The 22,337-nt window shown below is 35.9% G+C and overlaps 1 protein-coding gene across 2 annotated transcripts in view; it reads right to left on the reverse strand.

The window, feature by feature from the left end:
* Positions 1–8,659: 8,659 nt before the first annotated feature.
* The window catches only part of LOC123539987 (snaclec A11-like), a 74,996-nt gene continuing 61,318 nt past the window's right edge, over positions 8,660–22,337 (reverse strand). For both annotated transcript variants that reach the window (XM_053526737.1, XM_053526736.1), the window contains exons 8-9: positions 9,430–9,648; positions 8,660–8,933 (exon numbers count right to left, since the gene is read on the reverse strand). In XM_053526737.1, coding sequence (XP_053382712.1) covers positions 8,929–8,933; positions 9,430–9,648 — 224 coding nt within the window. In that variant the 3' untranslated portion in view covers positions 8,660–8,928. The remainder of the gene's footprint in view (positions 8,934–9,429; positions 9,649–22,337) is intronic.

The raw sequence follows: 22,337 nt of genomic DNA on the forward strand, positions 1-22,337 counted from the left end.
GACATTCAGGTAACAGTAAGGTATGATTGAAATACTGGTTTCAGGGGGCCTCCGTGGCCGAGTGGTTAAGGTCGCTGACTTCAAATCACTTGCCCCTCATTGATGTGGGTTCGAGCCTCACTCGGGGCGTTGAATTCTGTATGTGAGGAAGCCATCCAGCTGGCTTACGGAAGGTCGGTGGTTCTACCCAGGTGCCCGCTCGTGATGAAATAATGCACGGAGTGGCACCTGGGGTCTTCCTCCACCATTAAAGCTGGACAGTCGCCATATGACCTATCATGTGTCGGTGCGACGTTAAATCCAAAAAAATGAATATAAAAAAATTCTGGTTTCAATAAGACTTGATTGACAAACTGGTTTCAACAAAGCTTGATTACTGGTTTCAAAAAAGCTTGGTTCTAATACTGGTTACAATAAGATTTGATTCTCATACTGGTTTCAATAAGACTTGATTGACATATTTTGTTTCAATAAGGCTTGATTGACATACTGGTTTCAGAAAGGTTTGATTGACATACTGGTTTCAACCCAGTCAGCATGATTATATCGGCCCGATATAGGGTAAAATGTCGGCAAAATGTGCCGATGTAGGGCCGAAGTCAGGCCGTTGTAGTGCCGCAAAATATTGAAATCGGTAGATCGACATCAATCAGTGTAACTAGTTCGTACGTCGGGTTGACATCGTGCCGATATTGGATTTTCTAATATAACAATAAATTATCAACAAGATAATGCAACATTTTCAAAAAGTGTACATATAATAGTAAGTAATCTAACTGTTTATATGTGCTTATTTATTAAGCAAATATGATATATGCTATATTAACCAAACTAGGTTCCAAACAAAATTTGTTAACAGTATTTATCAAAATTTTATATGTAATAAAGGGAGGTAATTATTAAGATGCATTTTTTTTTTGTAAATTGTCGCCATAGAAATATTTATATTTACAAAAAAATTGAAATTATAAATTTGTTTAAATTCTAATTGAACAATTTTCCTAGTGTTAAGAATATACAGAAAGCTTACGTAACTAAAACATGCATTATAATAGTTGTGAAAAATATTATATCCATAAAAACAAATAAGCTTCATACACATGATGCGTGCCACATCAGTTCTCAAGAACATTACTCTGAGAATTTATAAAGTGACTTTGCATTCATACCATTTGGATGTAACGTATCTAAGTTATGTATTTTTTAAGAAAGTTTTGATAAAGCAATGCGTGTCACACTATTTCGCGACCACGATATGATCAGCAAATATCGGGCCGATATCATTTTGATGTTGGACAAATATCCTTTGCCAATATCGGACCGATGCCATTATGATGTTGGCCCGATACCGTCTGCCGACGTCGGGCCAACATTATTCCTATTTGCAACCGAAATTGAAGCCGGTATCCACCCGTTGTAGACAAGGACGTCGGTTTGATATCGGGCCGATATAGAATGCTGGCTGGGAATAAGGCTGTTTTCAGTAAGACTTAACAACCATATTAGATTTAGTCTGGTCTGATTACCATACATGTTTCAATCTGACTTGATTGCTGTACTGGTTTCAATAAGACTTGATTCATACTGGTTTCAGTACTAGATAATTATACTGGTTTCAATAACGCTTAATTGACAAAAATGCTAATAAAAGTTTGATTGACATAATAGTGTCAATAAGGCCTGATGGACATATTGCTTTCAATAAAGCTTGATTGACGTAATGGTTTCAATATGGCTTATTAAGGCTTGATTGACATACATGGTGTCAATAAAGCTTGACTGACGTATAGTTTCAATAAGGCTTGATTGACAAACTGGTCTCAAGAAGGCATGGTGGACATACTGGTTTCAATAAGACCTGATTGACATATTTGTTTCAATAAGGCTTGATTGACATACTGGTGTCAAAAAGGCTTGATTGACATACTGGTGTCAATAAGACTTGATTGTCATATTCCTGCTAATATAGCTTGACTGACAAACAGGTAACATTAAGGCTGATAAACATACTGGCTTCAATAAGGCTTGATTGACATACTGGCTTCAATAAGGCCTAATTAAGATACTGGCTTCAATACGACTTGTCATACTCGTGTTAATAGAGCTTAATTGGCATACAGGTTTTAACGAGGCTTAATTGTCATACTGGTTTCAACAAATCTTGACTGTCATTCTGGTTCCAATATGGCTCCATAAAGCTTGACTGACTACTGGTTTCAATAAGGCTTGATTATCATACCGGTTTCAATAAGGCTTGATTCTCAAATTGGCTTCAATAAGACTTGATTGAAACATTAGTTTCAAAAGGCTTGACTGACATATTGGTGTCAATAAGGCTCGAGGACATACTGGTGTCAATAAGCCTTGATTGACATACTGGTTTTAATAAGACTTGATTGCCATACTCATGCTAATATAGCTTGACTGACATAGAGGTAACAATATGGCTTGATTGACATACTGGTTTTAACGAGGCTTAATTGTAATACTGGTTTCAACAAAGCTCGACTGTCATACTTGTTTAAATAAGGCTCGATGAAGCTTGATTGATTACTCAAGACTTGATTTTCATACTGGGTTCAATAAGTTTGAAATTCATGCTGGTTCCAGTAAATCTTGCTTGACAAACTGGTTTCATTGAGGCTCGATTATCACACTGCATCCCAAAAATGCTTGATTGATATACCAGTATCTATATGAGTTGATAATCATACTGATTTCAACTAGAGCTGTCACAAGAGTGACGAATTATATTCCCCACAATACGGTCTTGTCACAGAAGTAAGCCAATGTCAAAGTTGATCCTCAAAATCAATACGGGTAATCAGCTGGACATGATCAACTTCGTACTAAGTTTCGTTATCCAACGCCCAAGCGTTCTCAAGTCACCGTCCGAAAACGATTTTACTGTTCTGGGTCCCTGTGACCTTGACTTTTGACCTAAAAATCGATAGGTGTCATCTGTGTGTCATGACCAACCTCCTTATCAACTTGCATGAGCCTAGGCCCAAGCGTTCTTAAGTTATCATCCGGAAACGGTTTAACTCTTCAGGGTCATTGTGACCTTGACACTTGACTTACTGACCTCAAAGTCGATCTTGACCTGTATTTTATGATGTTACACAAAATTTATGATCCTAGGCCCAAGCATTCTCAAGTTATCATCCGGAAACCGTTTAAATGTCTTATGACATTATGACCTTGACCTTTGACTTACTGACCTCAAAGTCGACCTTGACCTGTATTTGACACTGTTACATATGTGTACGAAAAATTATCTAAATCTGTCAAGCCTTTCATGAGTTATTGTCCGGAAACCATGAAAACCAACGTACCAACCGACAAGCTCACACCTATATACCCCCGCCCAAAGTTCGTTTTGTTGGGGAATAAAAAGGCTTAATTGTCATACTGGTTTCAACATAACTTGAGTGATATACCAATAAAACTTGATCATTATACTGGTTTTATTTAAGCTTGATTGACATACTGGTTTGAATAAGGCGTGCATGACATACTGGTTTCAATTAGGCTTGCATGACATACTGGTTTCAGTAACGCTTGATGGTCATACTGGTTTCGATAAGGCTTGCCTGACATATTGGTATCAATAAGACTTGCCTGACACACTGGTTTCAATAAGGCTTTCCTGACACACTGGTTTCAATATGGCTTGCCTGACACACTAGTTTCAATAAGGCTTGCATGACATACTGGTTTCAATAAGGCTTGTCTGACAAACTGGTTTCAATATGGCTTGCCTGGCACACTGGTTTCAATAAGGCTTGATAGACATACTGGTTTCAATAAGGCTTGCCTGACACACCGGTTTCAATATGACTTGTCCGACACACTAGTTTCAATAAGTCTTGCCTGACACAATGGAGTCAATAAGGCTTGCCTGACACACTGGTTTTGGTAAGGCTTGCCTGATACACTGAGTTCAATAAGGCTTGTCTAACATACTTGTATCAACAAGGCTTGCCTGACACACTGGTTTAAGTAAGACTTGCCTGACATACTGGTTTCAGTAAGGTTTCCTTATCATACAGGCGTCAATAAGGCTTGATTGACGTACTGATTTTAATAAGGCTTGTAGACATACTGGTTCCAATAAGGCTTGCCTTACACACTGGTTTCAATAAGGCTTGATAGACATACTGGTTTCAAAAAGGCTTGCCTGACACACTGGTTTCAATAAGGCTTGCCCGACACACTGGTTCCAATAAGGCTTGCCTGACACACTGGTTTCAGTAAGATGTGCCTGACATACTGGTTTCAATAAAGCTTGCCTGATATACTGGTTTCAGTGTAACTTGCCTGACACTGGTTTCAATAAGGCTTGCCTGACACACTGGTTTAAATAAAGCTTGTATGACACACTGGTTTCAATAACTTGCCTGACACACTTGTTTCAATAAGGCTTGATAGACATACGGGTTTCAATAAAGCTTGCCTGACATACTGGTTTCCATAAGGCTTGTCTGACACACTGGTTTCAGTAAGACGTGCCTGACATACTGGTTTCAGTAAGGTTTCCTTATCATACTGGCGTCAATAAGGCTTAATAGACGTAATGGTTTGAATAAGGCTTGATTGACATACTGGTTTCAATAAAGCTTGCCTGACAAACTGGTTTCAGTAAGACTTACCTGACATACTGGTTTCAGTAAGGTTTTGTTATTATACTGGCGTCAATAAGGCTTAATTGACGTAATGGTTTTAATAAGACTTGATTGACATACTGGTTTCAGTAAGGCTTGCCTGATACACTGGTTTCAATAAGACTTGCCTGGCACACTGGTTTCAATAAGGCTTGATAGACATACTGGTTTCAATAAGGCTTGCCTGACATATTGGTTTCAATAAGGCTTGCCTGACACACTGGTTTCAATAAGGCTTGCCTGACATACTGGTTTCAGTAAGACTTGCCTGACATACTGGTTTCAGTAAGGTTTCCTTATCATACTAGCGTCAATAAGGCTTGATTGACGTACTGATTTTAATAAAGCTTGACTGACATACTGATTACAATAACATTTGATTATTATACTGGATGCAATAAGGTTAAATTGTCACATTGTCTTAATAAATCTTCATTGACATACTGGTTTTATAAAGGTTTGACTGTCATACTGGTGTCAATCGGACTTGACCGAGAAACTGGTAAAGACTTGCTTGACATACTGGTTTAAATACCGTTTGATTTACATACCGATTTCATTCAGGCTTGCTTGTCATACTGGTGTCAATCAGGCTTGATTGGCAGACTGGTTTCAGTAAGATTTGTTGACATACTTGTTTCAAAAAGGTTTGATTGACATACTTGTTTCAAAATCAAACTTGACCGACACAGTCTTAATAAGACTTTTTTGACATAGTGGTTTCAAAAAGACTTGACTGACACATTGGTTTTAATAAGACTTTATTTTTTTTTACATAGTGGTTTCAATAAAGCTTGACTGTCATACTGGTGTGAATGCGACTTGATTGACATACATGTACTGGTTTCAATAAGGCTTGAATGATATATACTCAACGGCTTTTCCAAGTCTACACTTTTATTTTTTGATCTCTGCCAAATTTTAGCAGGTCTGAATGAAAATTAGATACATTGTGTTTAATGATTAGTTCAGTGGAATATAAAACATTACAATAACAATTATTACAATAAAATTATGTATCGATTTTTTTGAGCAACGACAGTTCCATAATAAAGTCAAACTAGAATGTGTCTGTAGAACACAGGGTGTGCCCCCGCCCACTGGTACATTTGTCACAAATAAGGGGAAATAATTCAAATGTTTGCAGTCTAAATCGGATATAGCCTCAAAAATAAATAGGAACAGGATTCCTTATTCTATACCATATACTTTTTGTGCTATGAGCATCACAAACAAAAAATCCACTATTTTTGCTATTTCAAGGGCCATAACTCTGTAATAAACGCTAAAATTCTCAAAAAGAATGCCAAGTGTGCAAGGTCATATTATGATAAAGACTCAAGCAAGGTTTCATGAATTTACATTAAATACTTCCTGGGTGAGGCACATAATTAGGTGAAAAGGTGCATTTTTTGACTATTTCAGGGGCCATAAATCTATAAATAGGGGGCAGACCCAGATCAAAAATAGTAGGTGCGCAAGTTCATATCATGATAAAGACTCATGCAAGGTTTCATCAATTTATATCAAATACTTTTTGAGCTAGGCGTGTCACAAGGTGAAAATGTGAATTTTTGACTATTTCAGGGATCATAACTCAAGAAATAGGGCGCGGACCCAGATTAAAAATAGGAGATGCGCAAGTTCAAATCATGATTAAGACTCATGCAAGGTTTCATGAATCTATATCAAATACTTTTTGAGCTAGGCGTGTCACAAGGTGAAAATGTGCATTTATGACTATTTCAGGGAGCCAGACGAAAAATAGGAGGTGCGCAAGTTCATATCATGATAAAGACTCATGCAAGGTTTCTTCAATTTATATCAAATACTTTTTGAGGTAGGCGTGTCACAAAGTGAAAATGTGCATTTTTGACTATTTCAGGGACCATAACTCTAGAAATAGGGGGCGGACCCAAATGAAAAATAAAAGGTGCGCAAATTCATATCATGATTAAGACTCAAGCAAGGTTTCATGAATCTATATCAAATACTTTTTGAGCTAGGCGTGTCACAAGGTGAAAATGTGCATTTATGACTATATCAGGGGGCCATAACTCTAAAATTAGGGGGCGGAGCCAGACGAAAAATAGAAGGTGCGCAAGTTCATATCATGATAAAGACTCATGAAAGGTTTCATCAATTTATATCAAATACTTTTTGAGCTAGGCGCGTCACGAACTTCGGACGGACGGACGGATGGACGGACGGACGCACGGACAAGAGCAAATCTTTATGCCCCCTACCACTCATAGGGGAGGGGGGCACAAAAATGAGTGAACTTCTGTGCTGGTAACTATACGACAATTAGTGCCATATGCAGGATCAAGCAATCTTGCAGCCAGCATTACACTCTCCAATGGACAGAATATGCTCTTATCTTGACATCCAATACCTTTCTGTAAGCATGCATTTTTAGGTTATCAAATTTGTACACACTGGTTTTAATCCAGCTTGATTTATCTACTGGTTGAAATCCAGCATAATTGTCATACTGTTGTCAATCCGGCTGGACTGACATACTGGTTTCAGTAAGGCTTAAATGACATACTGCTTTCAAGAAGCAGTATGTCAAGTTTAATTGACATACTGGTGTCAGTAAGGTTTGAATAATCATACTGGTTTCATAAGGCTTGCCATTCTGGTGTCAATCTCGCTTGACAAACTGGTTTTAATTAGGCTTGATTGACATGGTGGTTGCAATACGGCTTGATTATCTTACTAGTTTCAACTAGAGTTTTCACAAGAGTGACGAATTATACCACCACAATATGGCCTTGTCACAGAACTAAGCCAATGTCAAAGTCGAACTTGCTTGACCTTTGACCTACTGAACTCAAAATCAATAGGGGTCATCTGCTGGTCATGATCAACCTCCCTATGAAGTTTCATGATCTTCAAACCAAGCGTTCTCAAGTTATTGTCCGGAAACAGTTTAAATGTTCTGGGTGACTCTGACCTTTGAACTTTGGAACTCGAAATCAATAGGGGTCATCTGCTGGTCATTACCAACCTCCCTATTAAGTTTCGTGATCCTAGGCCCAAGCGTTCTGAAGTTGTTGTCCGAAAAATCGTTTAAATGTTTCGGGTCACTGTGACCTTGACCTTTGACCTACTGACCTCAAATCATTAGTGGTCATCTGCTGGTCATGATCAACCTCCCTCTCAATTTTCATGATCCTAGGCCCAAGCGTTCTCAAGTTATCATCCAGAAACCGTTTAACTGTTTCGTGTCATTGTGACCTTGAACTTTGACCTACTAACCTCAAAGTCAAACTTAACCTGTATTTCATGATGTTACACCTGTGTACCAAAATTTATGATCCTAGACCTATGCGTTCTCAAGTAATCATCCAGAAACATTTAAATATTCAGGGTAATTGTGACATTGACCTTTGACCTACTGATCTCAAAGTCGAACTTGACCTGTATTTTATCATGTTACACCTGTGTACCAAAATTTAAGATTCTATGTCCAAGCGTTCTCAAGTTATCATCCAGAGACCGTTTAACTGTTCAGGGTAACTGTGACCTTGACCTTTGACCTACTGATCTCAAAGTCGAACTTGACCTCAATTTTATCATGTTACACCTGTGTACCAAAATATAAGATCCTAGAGCTAAGCGTTCTCAAGTAATCATCCGGAAACCGTTTAACTGTTCAGGGTCACTGTGACCTTGACCTTTGACCTACTGACCTCAAAGTCGAAACTGACCTGTATTTTCTGATGTTACACCTGTGAACCAAAAATATTTAAATCTTTCATGAGTTATCGTCCGGAAACCATGAAAACCAACGGACCGACCAACAAGCTCACTCCTATATACCCCCTAAACTTCGTTTTGTGGAGATATAATAAGGTTCAAAATGGCTAACAGTCAAATAGACAAACTGGTTTAAATGAGGCTCGATTGACATACACGTTTCAAGCAGAGTAAGTATTCATCTCTTGCTTTTTAACTACAATACTATGATATTAATTCAATACAGACACTTTTATTCTGAAATGCGTTTATTATTGAGAATCGGAAATAAACAACTAAATTAAATCTTTTCAAATTCAATATACACAGTAACTTTCAACGAAGATCCATCAACGTAATGCAACAGATATGTCACAAAAATGTTCCAATCAATAGACATAATGTAATGAATATAATGTAACGAAAAGGTTTCAATCCATTGGCATAATGCACTGATAATATAAAACACCTCCGAATTTTCCGGCGTAAATCCTCAGTTCACATCTTCCTCGGCTAATATTTAAGCTGTAAAGAAAATGGTTAGAACCTGTATCAAGCGATCTTTATTTTTTTATGTTATGATATTATGATATTACATAAACTTATGTTTCTCCGGAAAAATCTGCAATTTTGCCAAACATTTAATGAAAATATTAAAGTATTAAAACTATTTTTAAATAATCTGTATGAATATACAACAAATGACTTTGATACTCCGGTTTTGAATTACATTGACACGGTGTATGTGATATTTATGCAGACTTTTTAAGGTTTCTTTGTTTGTGGAAGAGAATGAATTGCTTCCTGTGTGTACATGCACATATCATAGCAAGCCGGTGTAAGTGCAAGTTTATACTTTTTTACCCTCCTACATAAATACAGGGTTATCATGGCTAATTTGAAGAAAATTAGATGAGCTAGAAATGATCAAGTAAGAAATGACTGACTTTTAGTTTCTACTTTTTCTATTCCATACTAAAATTAACTAAATTAAAACATGTTTAGACATGTTTAGACTCACAAAGAACGCCAATTTCACAGATGTATCGGAAATATTGATAGCAATCAGTCACAATCCAGTAGTTTAAATAACCAAACGTCAAAGCAACACAGTTTCTATATTCACTGTTTGTTCCTTGTTGAAAATTGGTGAAAGATGCATTTTTCCTCGAATTAACCGAGTTGAATTGGCCCTCTTCATCAATGTCATTCAGGGCACTCCAGTAGTCATTAAAATCATCTGCAAAATATTAATCATATTACATTGTTGCAACTAATATGTTACGCATAAAAATGTGTTCTTTTTTCTACATATTACAATACTGAGATAACAGAAATTTTACTTTTAATTGAAATTTAGATTCTGTGTTTAAGTCTTTTTTTAACTTTTAACCTTCACCCTGCTAAATTTCTAGAATGGACTGGTCCATCATTCAATTTGGGCAGCACCACTTATTATCCAAAGGGGTGTTCACTGAAAATTTTCTGACAGGAAACAGTGCTCTCTGATCTAGGTCTGCACTGGTCGCAAAGGCAGAACCACTTGCCTCCAGCAGGCTAAAGGTTAACAAGAGATCACAGGGTGATCTTGGCGCCCACCATTGAGCCATTTGTGAATGTTCCAAATTTCAAGACTAGCCCAAGGTCAAAATCATTTCCGTACACAAAACTGTGCATGTGGCCCATGCATGTGGTCCAAATTTGAAAATTGTAGCTTGAGAAATGTGGAAGTAGGTCACTAGATCAATTTCAAGGTCAAAGTTCATTTCGGTACACAAAACTATGCATGTGCTTCAAATTTAAGCTGTAGCTTGAGAAATGTGAAAGTAGGTACTAGGTAAAAATCAAGGTCAAATTTCAATTCAGAACACAAAGCTATGCAGGTGGTCCAAATTTGAAGACTGTAGCTACAGAAATGTAAAAGTAGGTCACTTGGTCAATCTCAAGGTCAAAGTTCATTTCGGTACACAAAACTATGCATGTGCTTCAAATTTAAGCTGTAGCTTGAGAAATGTGAAAGTAGGTACTAGGTAAAAATCAAGGTCAAATTTCAATTCAGAACACAAAGCTATGCATGTGGTCCAAATTTGAAGACTGTAGCTAAAGAAATGTAAAAGTAGGTCACTTGGTCAATCTCAAGGTGAAAGTTCATTTCGGTACACAAAACTATGCATCTGGTCCAAATCTAAAGGCTGTAGCTTGAGATATGTGAAAGTAGGTCACTAGGTCAGAATCAAGGTCAAATTTCATTTCGAAACCTTAAACTATGCAAGTGGTCCAAATTTGAAGCTTCTACCTTCAAAAATGTGAAAGTAGTTCACTAGGTCAATGTCAAGGTCAAAGATTATTTTAGTACATAAACCTATGCATGTGGTACAAATTTGAAGTGTGAAAGTAGGTCACTAGGTCAAGATCAAGGTCAAAGTTCATTTCGGTACACAAAACTATGCATGTGGTCCAAATTTGAAGGCTGTAGCTTGAGGAATGTGAAAGTAGGTCACTAGGTCAAAAGCAAGGTCAAATTTCATTTCGGAACACAAAACAAAATGTGGTCCAAATTTGAAGCATGTTCCTTCAAAAATGTGAAAGTAGGTCACTAGGTCAAAGTCAAGGTCAAAGTTTACTTCGGTACTCAAACCTATGCATGTGGTTCAAATTTGAAGGCTGTAGCTACAGAAATGTGAAAGTAGGTCACTAGGCCAAGATCAAGGCAAAGCTCATTTCGGTACACAAAATTATGCATGTGGTCCAAATTTGAAGGCTGTAGCTTGAGAAATGTGAAACTAGGTCAAAATCAAGGTCAAATTTCATTTCGGAACATAAAACTATGCACATGGTCCAAATTTGAAGCCTGTACCTTCAAAAATGTGAAAGAAGGTCACTAGGTCAATGACAAGGTCAAAGTTTATTTGGGTACACAAACCTATACATGTGTTCCAAATTTGAAGACTAGCTACAGAAATGCGGAAGTAGGTCACTAGGTCAAGATCAAGGTCAACTCATGTCAAGGTTCATCTAGCCATTCAAAACTATACATGTGGTCAAAATGTGAATGTTGTAGTATATATGGACAAGAAGATTTTCAAAGTTTTTCTCTGTATAAGTCTATATAAACCATGTGACCCCCGGGTCGGGCCATATTTGACCCTAAGGCAATAATTTGAACAAACTTGGTAGAGAACCACTAGATGATGCTACATTACAAATATCAAAGCCCTAGGCTTTGTGGTTTTGGACAAGAAGTGTTTCCCTATATAAGTCTATGTAAACCATGTGACCCCCAGGGCGTGGCCCTATTTGATCCTAGGGGAATAATTTGAACAATCTTAGTAGAGGACCACTAGATGATGTCACATACAAAATATCAAAGTCCTAGGCCCTGTGGTTTTTATACTTCTTAGGCAAAATCAAGTCATAAAATTTATAAAGAAATGAATATTCCTAAAATTTTGAGCTATTACTAAAAATATAATTCTACGTTTGTCTGCCAATTTTTAAAAAGAAGTATTTATATTTAGTATGATTTTGGAAAAGAAAAACATATGTATACAGGTGTTGATTTCGCCTATCATTTCACGGAAAACTCAAGTGACAAGCAAAATGAACTCATAACTTAAAGTATAGAATTATTTATTTTTAAAAATCTAACTTTGACCCTCATATTTCTACAATATTTCCGTGCGCCGCCATTAATATATCGTTTAAGATTATACTAACCCAAAATGACGGACCGATAACACAAAGTAATGCGACAGGCATTAAAAATCGCTATTTTAAGTGAAATAAGTATGTTTACAACACCATTTATGCATGTCATAACATATATTTTATGCCTCTTAAATACTTCGGTATTCCTAGCCTATCCTCATAGGGTTGTCTAGGAATACGGAACTTCCGTAATACTAGAATCGGAAGCTAGGATTACGGAACTGTAATCATAGCCACTGCCACACAAAAAGTAGGAAAAAACTGAAGGTTTGCGGATAAAAATGTAGGAAAAGTAGGAGGTTATTAACATAACATTTGCAGCCCTAAGGACAGGAACAACAAAGGGAAGAAATTCCAAAAAAATTCTAAGTCCACAAAAAAATCCTTACCAGGTACAGGTATGTCAAAATACACCTAAAAACTGGAGGTATCATCCATGTTGTACCACAGAAAATTGGTCTCGGTTTTTCCCTACGGCCGATAATAAAAGTTTCAAAGTAACATTAACGGGAAGTAATTCATTTTTTAAATTGTAAGTGAACAAAAAAGGGATCTGCCAAATAGAAACAAGTGCACTGCAATGCAGAGCAATATACACAAAGAAAAGTCATATATGACATCTGACCTCTAAGTGTGACCTTGACCTTGAAGCAAGTCATCCAAACTTACGCTTTGCACGTCGTCTCGGTGTGCTTAACATTTGTGCCAAGTTTCTTTGAAATCCTTCAAGCAGTCCAAGAGTTGCAGAACGGACACTAAACAAATTTATATGACCTTTGACCCCTAAATGTGACCTTGACCTTCAAGCGAGACATCCAAAACATACGCTCTGCATGTCGTCTCGGTGTGGTGAACATTTTTGTCAAGAATCCTTCAAGAGTTACAGAGCGGACACGAAATTGCTAACGGACAGACGGATGCAAAGACGGACACCGGGGGTATTATCAAAATACGTCTCTTCGGGTGTATAAAAAACAAAGTCTCATAACTCTGCAGATTTTTTCCTGAAAGAACGTAACATGCACCATGTACAACTACTGTTGTGACTGATCATTTGTGTAAAGTTTCATTACATTCTATCAAGCGGATAAGGAGAGTTGGTGTGCACAAGATTGTGTCTACAGACAGACGAACGGACAGACAACCTGAAACCATTATCCCCCCTCCCCACCTTACAACTTTGTTGCCGGGGGTACAATAAAGATTATTGTACTATTTATTTGAATTGTCAAAACATGTTCCCGCACCGGCTTTCATTATATTCTGTTCACACTAATATAAGATTAACATGAAAGCCAGAAACATGTTTTGACAGTTCAAATAAATAGTAAAATACATAGAAAATGTGGCCTCCTGACTGTAAACAATGGTTTTCTATGACTATGGACATCATGGCCCTCTTGTTTATATTCACTTTCTTTTGAATTCGTAATCATTACAGCAACATATCTGGGTATGGAGGTAATCCGTAGCTACAGTCCGTGTCTGATAACTTCGGAGTGATGTCACGTTTGTTTATGTTTTCTGGACTTATAAAACTAACAAAATAGGTACTAATCCACCGACAATTTTTGACAGTGACGTCATTTTGTCAACAAACTATAAATAACCACCGTATATCCCCAAACGGACGTATACCTATAATACTTATCCACCGACAATTTTTGACAGTGACGTCATTTTGTCAACAAACTATAAATAACCACGGTATATCCCCAAACGGATGTATACCTATAATAGATGGAAATATGTATTTATTTTCGTTCGTATAAGATTCTGTCAGTACAGAACGGGTTTCTCGTGTTTTAATTTAAGTAACGTGGTTACTATATATAGCGTAACGGTTCTTTGTGGTCATTCGAGGTTTTGACTGACTACGTACAAGATGTATCAATCAGCTGTGCTAAACTAAATCTCTTCTTAGCATTTTCGTTTTTAGCTCATCTGATTTTTTTGAAAAAAATATGATGAGTTATTGTCATCACTTGATCGGCGTCGGCATCGGCGTTGCCTGGTTAAGTTTTATATTTAAGTCAGCTTTTCTCATAAACTATGAAAGCTATTGCTTTGAAACTTGGAACACTTGTTCACCATCATAAGCTGACCCTGTACAGCAAGAAACATAACTCCATCCTGCTTTTTGCAAGATTTATGGCCCCTTTTGGACTTAGAAAATATCAGATTTCTTGGTTAAGTTTTATGTTTAGGTCAACTTTTTCTCTTAAACTATCAAAGCTATTGCTTTGAAACTTGCAACACTTGTTCACCATCATAGGCTGACCCTGTACAGCAAGAAACATAACTCCATCCTGCTTTTTGCAATAATTATTGCCCCTTTTGGACTTAGAAAATCTGTTTTCTTGGTTGAGTATTATGTTTAAGTCAGCTTTTCTCATAAACTATCAACGCTATTGCTTTAAAACTTGCAACAGTTTTTCACCATCATAAGCTGTCTCTGTACAACTAGAACCATAACTCCATCCTGCTTTTTGCAAGAATGATGGCCCTTTTTAGACTTAGAAAATCATGGGTAGAACAATATTTCTATTATACAAAAAAATCAGATGAGCGTCAGCACCCGCAAGGCGGTGCTCTTGTTGTCTATGGCTTCTTATGACGATTGTGGATTGGAGAACACTTCTCAGACTCAGTCAGCTGTAGAAGATGACCACCAGCGTTCTGTTGAAAATTCCGACGATAAGCGTTTTCTGTGTGGTTCAGATAGAGAAAGTGCCGGTTCAAGTTCTGCACGTGTTACAGACAGCCTTCCTCAAGGTAAGCCCCCGGGGAATTCTCAAGGAGAAGTTTTTGAAGCTTTTGGCTTATTCAGAACTTACTTTGATCAACAAATTAAAGAACTTAAAAAAGAAAGTGAGAAGGATAAACCTAAAAAGCATCAGCTAAAGACTTTAACACATAAAATTCAAGTTGAATTTAATCAGGAAATAAAAGAAGGTTTGAATAAAGTAGCACGCATTGGTGGTGCTCGTGTGCAAGAGCCAGTAAATGACCTCATAAAGAAGATACGTCATAGAAACAAATTAATAAGAATTGCAGATAGTTCCCCCGGGGGCTGGACCACATTAGAAGAATATGAAACTCCCTCAGTCTGTGGAAGTGATAGTGAAGATGAAAAAAGGCTTTAGCAAGCCGAGACACGTGCTATCAAAAAACTCAAAACTAACAATATTAAGTCTTTTATTCCTGACAAAAGTTCTTCTTTTTTCATGCAACGTTCGACACCTGGATATCAAAACTAGGGGTTACAAGATCCCCAACGTTCAGCTGCTGTTTCTACACCTGCCTTCACAGGAGAACAGTCCTTTTGTGGAAGAAGTGCCTTTCGTTGGCCAAGACAAGCCGGTGCCAATGATACCTGCTTCGCATGTGGACGGAAAGGGCACTTTAGAAAGGATTGCTACCTCGCCACCGGTCGTCTGCCGCCCCTGCCAAACAGTTCAGAGCCCAGTTTCACAGGAGGATTCTATTTCAAACGAGACAAGATCAGTAGAGACTCTACCAGCAATAAATGATAAGTATTTATTTCTTACTGATGATTATGAATAGTTTTTTGAATTTTTTTGACAAAGAAATTCAAAGTTCATTTGAATCTAGTAATGATAACGTCAAAGGCAGACTACGTCAACATGTTGATTTTTGGGAAAAAATAGGCGCAAATCCTGAGATTATTGATGCTCTTAGGAATGGTTATAAAATTCCCCTTTTAAGCACACCGGAACATTCTATTTCCAAAAATAACAAATCTGCATTAGAAAATATTGATTTTGTTCAGGAATCCATTTCAGACATGTCAAAATACAAATACATTGTCGAAACGCCTTTCATTCCCCATGTTGTCAACCTGTTGAGTGTTTCGATAAACAAACTGGGTAAAAAGAGACTTATTTTGGATTTGCGTAAGCTTAACAGGTTTATTTGGAAACAAAAAATAAGATTTGAAGACTGGAAAATAGCTATCGAATATTTAGAAAAGGATTCTCATTTTTTTCGTTTCGATCTTACGAAAGGCTATCATCATCTGGATATATTTCCAGCCCACCAGATATATCTGGGATTTAGTTTCAAGGGGAATTACTATTGTTACACTGTGGTACTTTTTGGGCTGAGTTGTGCCCCTTTCATTTTTACAAAAACATTGAGGGTAATGGTAAAATATTGGCGTTTCAATGGAATCAAAATAGTTATGTTTCTAGATGATGGATGGGGATCAAATAAGAATTACACCCTTGCTTTAAAAGATGCAGATTTTGTCAAAAATTCTTTAATACAGGCGGGTTTTATCATAAATGTTAATAAATCCATTTGGATTTCTGTGCAAGAGCTCGAGTGGATTGGGTTAATGTGGAACAGTTGTGGTTTCAGTATTGCCATTCCCAAACGTAGGATTGGTGAATTTCTAGGTAACTTGACCTTTCTCTTAGACAATGGTCCTTGGGTCTCGGCTATGCAATTAGCGGTATGTACGGGAAAATTAGTATCTATGTTACCGGTTCAAGGAAATGTTGTACGTATCATGACGCGTTTTCTTCATATGGAAATTGCAAATAGAAAATCTTAGGACAAGTTGTACTGCCTTAGTGCTGATAACATGTGCTGGTCTGAACTACAATTTTGGAAGACAAATTTACATTCCTTGAATATTAGAAAACTATCGTCTTATTCCCTAGTTCGTACAAAGGTTTTCTCAGATGCTAGTAGGTTGGGCTACGGAGCTTATATAGTTGAAACACAAGGAAACATTTTTCATGACAATTGGTCGGTAGAAGATTGAAAAGCTCTACTTTTAGAGAGATTAAAGCTGTAAATCACGCTTTAAAAGCCTTTGGTACCTTTCTTACTAATAAATCTGTAAGATGGCTTTCAGATTCCCAGTTATGTGTTCATATTGTTAAAGTAGGTAGTATGAAACCTGAATTACATCACGAAGCTTTAGAAACGTGTTTAAAATTGCACATTGATCTAGATATACAGTGGGTTCCTAGAGATAAAAATCAAATTGCAGATAATATCAGTAAAATAGTAGACATTGATGACTGGGAAGTATCCTCAGACTTCTTTTCTTTCATTGATTCTTTGTGGGGACCACATGATATGGATAGGTTTACTAGTTTTTCCAATAGAAAATTGAAACGGTTTAATTCCAAGTTTCAAGATTATGAGACCGAGGCTGTTGACGCATTCACACAAGATTGGTCAGGTTCTAGAAATTGGTTAGTACCGCCGATCTTTCTTGTGTCCAAAACTATATTTCATTTGTTAGCGCGTAAAGCACACGGAACACTCATATTTCCTAAATGGCCAAGCGCTGCTTTTTGGCCCGTTCTGTTCAATTCCGAATTTGAGAAAAAAGATTTTGTGGAAGAAGTGATTGAGTTTCACTCTGGTCAGAACATTTTCAAAAACAATATAGTGACAGCAGGCATTTTCACTAATGAAAATTAGTAAGATTAAAGTAAGATTCTTGCAGTAAAATTGTAAAATAATAGTTCAGTATAGAAATTATAACTATATTTTACACGTAACAAGATATAAAAGCAGGTAAAAGTTGTATAGCAGAATAGCTCAGTCGGTAGAGCTTTTGCCTTAAGAACCTGGGTTCCATGGTACGAACCTGAAAAGTATATATATTTCTTATTATTTTTTTTCTGGACATATAAATATACTTATGTATAATTTGCGCATGATAAGTTTTTAATGAAATTTCGATGATGATGAGAAAATATTTTGAAGCTATAGTTAGCTTCTTTACTGTGCTTCACAGTTGAAAGATTAAGTTGAAAGAATTAAATATTATATAATTTGTTTACGTCTTATGAATTTATTCATTTAGGCTAAATTGTAAGTTTTTGGATAAGAGTAATGTGGTATTTAATTTTGTACATTTGACAGATGCTTTTAATAAATTCCGTGCTGCACGGAAGAGCAAATGATTGAAGGTTTTATTTATATATACTATATATATATTATAATGTGCCGTATGCACCTTGTGCATGACGAAGAACTGTGCTTCACAGTTGATAGATCGAAAAAAATAAAATAAAATTGATGTATTCTTTTGTTTTGCAAGTTTTTGGCTAACAGGATTATGTGGTATTAAATTTCTATACATTTGACAGATGCTTTTGAGACTGGATTATGGAAGCATTTAGAGAGCGAAGCTGTACCGGAAGATTTAGAATTATGTCATCAGAGGCTCAAAACACTTGTTAAAAATCTAAATCTGAAAACATTTTTAAGACTTATAATTCAAGTTTTAAAGCTTTTTGTTGTTGGTATAACAAATATAGTTTTAGACCTTTACCAGCAAGGGATTTCCATGTTGGTCTTTATTTATCTTCTTTAAGAAATTCTAACCCTTCAGATGCCAAGATAAACAATACTATTTATGGAATTTCCTGGGCTCACAATATTTCTGGTTTACCAGATCCTTGCAAATCTTCTTTTGTACAACTCGCTAGAGAGGGTTACTTAGAGATACAGGCAAACCAGTTAACCAAAAGGACAATATCTAGAAGATATTCATAAGATTGTTGCTCATTTCAGTTCTGATACTAATCTTTCAGACTTAAGGTTTGTTACTATGCGTTTGCTTTCTTATGCAGGTTTCCTAAGGTTCAATGAAGTAGTTTCAATTAAACGCCAAGATATTGTCTTAGCGCCCGATCAATTAAACATTGTATTTCGCTCAAGCAAAACTGATCGATACAGAAATGGAAAGTCTGTTGTTATTTCTAGAACTGGCAAGGTGACATTCCCGGTTATGCACTTGGAAAAATATTTACAGCTAGCTAATATTGATACGTCTGATGATGTATTTATTTTTCGCAAACTTTGTTTTTGTACAAAATCCAGTAAGTATGTATTAAGAAAAATTGATCATCTGTCTTATACCAGAGCAAGAGAAATTTTGTCAGAAAATTTACGAAAAATCGGTCTTGACGAAACCAAATTTGGCCTGCATTCGTTCAGATCAGGTGGGGCAACCACTGCTGCTTCTAGTGGTGTTCCTGATAGACTTTTTAAAGGGAATTCCGATAGTTTTTTATGCGCATCTTTCTGCGCAGCCGACACTTTCTATGAAAAACTGAACTGAAATCAAAATTTGTTAACACATATTACAGACAGTCTTAAATATGAGGAATCTTGAATGAAATAACATTTTTGATAAGTTTTATCAGTAATAAAATGTTGATACCGGTTTATGTTGTATTGACAAGTATCATGCCTGACAGGTGTCTTGCTATTTTTGTGGTTGTGTTTTCACAATTCGCATTTTAGTACAAAGACAGTGTTGTTCATATAATGTAAAATAATTGACTTAGTACTGATAAGACATTATCACCTTTCAGATTATTTAGTATTCAATTATAGAAAGAATTAAGAATTTTTAAAACTTTTTTTAACTTCAAGCAAACATACATGTAATCAATTTGGCCAGTTTCGCGCCATTTTCCGTCCGAACAGGTGTTGTATTATAGCGGTCTTAACATTAAAATTAGCCTGGTGACCCATATATTTTTAGCCATTTTTATGCTCACAATAAAATTGTCTATACATAAGAAAAACAGGAAAAAATTCTATGAAAGAGTTTTTTCAAAATTTAAAAAAATGTTCTTCACTATGGGTATTTTTCACTGAAAAAAGTTCACAAAATAAATATGAAACAATATTTTTTTTTCATTTGTACCCATTATTGTAAGGATAGAGTATTACAAATATGACTATGATATCAAATAAGTATATGATAAAATCTGTAAAAAGAAAAAAAACTTATTGTGCTGCCTTGATGTATATTTTGGTTGGTATTTTTAAAAAAGCCGAAAATTATGAAAATGTTGAAAAATCGCTAGCAGTTTCAGCAACAGTGGGTGTGTTCAAAACAATTTTTCACAAAAACAAGCCTAATGACCTATTGTTTTTATTTGTTCATTGTTTTCAGCACAACTTTTCCTATCATATATGTGAATTTAAAAAAATTCTATGAAAGGAAAAAAACTATAGGAATTCTCTTTAAGAAACATGGAAGATGGAAGTCAGAAAATTGTAAAGACCGATACGTAAGATAATCAGACGAAGTAAGAAGAAGTGTTTCGAAAAACTTAGGCATTTAAATTATTAAAAAGTATAACCAAACTGCATATATATTATAGTATAACTTTGGTCGCAATTTACAAGTTTGCCCGTTCTTTTTCTTTTCGATGAAATGTTTATGAAATACAAAGTAGTCCGTCATACCTCTCCTAATTGTGTTCAGTTGTTTTTCTAGTAGAATCTGGTAGTAAAGATATTAAATAATTTATGTTTGGCTGAACGCAGTGAAAGAAAACATAAATGTATTTTTCGTTCGTATAAGATTCTGTCAGTACAGAACGGGTTTCTCGTGTTCTAATTTAAGTAACGTAGTTACTATATATAGCGTAACGGTTCTTTGTGGTCATTCGAGTTTTTGACGGACTACGTACAAGATATATCAACCCATGCACCCACCCTTTGTGCTTTTCCTTATCAGTTGTGTTCATATTTTAACTGTACTTTTTCTTTTGCATACTGGCGATTTTAATTACCTGTTTCATGTTTTAAAAGAGAGAAAGAAGTGTGCTTTGCGCAGGAATTTCACAATGTTTGTTAAACATAGAACATAGACTGGAGAGTGTGAAGTAGTTCCGGACAGTTCAATAATTGGAATATCATTAATTCCAGTTATGCTTTTTCAGTGTATAATGTTTGTGACTGTGAATGTCCCAAGTTAATAAGGGGCTATAATTTTTTTTGTGGAACTATCTTGTGTGATAGAGTTCTTATTGAAATGATGTGTTATGAAATGTTTATGAAATACAGAGTAGTCCGTCATACCACTCCTATATTGTGTTCAGTTGTTTTTCTAGTAGAATCTGGTAGTAAAGATATTAAATAATTTATGTTTGGCTGAACGCAGTGAAAGAAAACATAAATGTCCTTATCGTATGAGAAACTTATGTAAGGTATAGCCCAGTGGATGTGTTGGCTACTTGTCACGCAGGCGATGTAAGTTCGAAACCAGTGATAGGCGATGTATATTTTATGTATTTTTTGTAGCAAAAAAAAAATTGTTTGAAAGACCAGTTACATTTGCTTCCTTGATTTGGAAAAATGTTGTTTTCATATATTTTTTTTTGTTAGTATTTTTTTAATTATCAATCATTTATTATAGTATGAAGTTTACAAAATGTTAATGCAACATAAGCCTGTCTCACCGTCCGTCTATTGTGTTTAAGAATGGATATTGCTTTCTCGTTATTCTCCAAAGGCTCGTTACAGTTAAAAACGTGTTCATAGCCATTTTGAGTGAAATAACGAACGTTTTCTACACAATTTATTCTGTACGTATAATTCGTGATGCACTAGAAAATGAAGATAACTATATAATTGAATAAAAATATATCGTGCGGGAAAAAAAGTTCCGCCGACCAGATTCGAACTCGGTATTTTTTGGTTATTACGACATCGCCGTTATCCTCTGGGTTACGTATCCATGCAGGCTTTGGGTAAAGAAACATAATGATATATGGTAAACATCGAAAAGTAAACACAATATGACGTCACTGTCAGGTATCCCTGGTCGGATAGTAGAGCAGCTTACATAAACAATAATATTGGGTATATTTTATTGCAACACGTCTGTCAGTCCCAGTAGCTCAGTGGTTAAGCATTGGTGTTTGAATTTTTGTCGAATTATGCGGGCCGTAGGTTCGAATCTAGGTAGGTGTGTTTTTTTTTTCTCTTTCAGGGTAAACCACCATAATCATTCATTTTTCCTGCAATATATTAATATATTTAGATAGAAATATTATTAAATTAACTTCTGTTTAAATGGCGACCAGCCATCAGCTCTGTGTAAACACACCGTATTATGAATGCATAGTCACGAAAACACTCGGAAATTTCGTGCAGGTTAAATTCCTCTCTAGTATATTGCCAGTATTAGTGTAGTTAACATGTCAGAGGCGTCCACGTCTGTTGTTGCAAAGAAAAACTTTGTTCAGTATAAGAATGATGATAAATGCATACTACAAAATATTCTGAAGGTTATTTCAAGCAACATCATTTTTCCATATTTCAGTTGTCATTGTATACCGTAGTGCTGTATTACTGCATTTTGAATATTTTCAATTGTCTTTCAAACAATGTAATTAAAACATAAATAAAAAACAAAGATTTAAA

This window comes from Mercenaria mercenaria, chromosome 16 (assembly GCF_021730395.1).
Source record: "Mercenaria mercenaria strain notata chromosome 16, MADL_Memer_1, whole genome shotgun sequence".
NCBI lineage: Eukaryota > Metazoa > Mollusca > Bivalvia > Venerida > Veneridae > Mercenaria > Mercenaria mercenaria.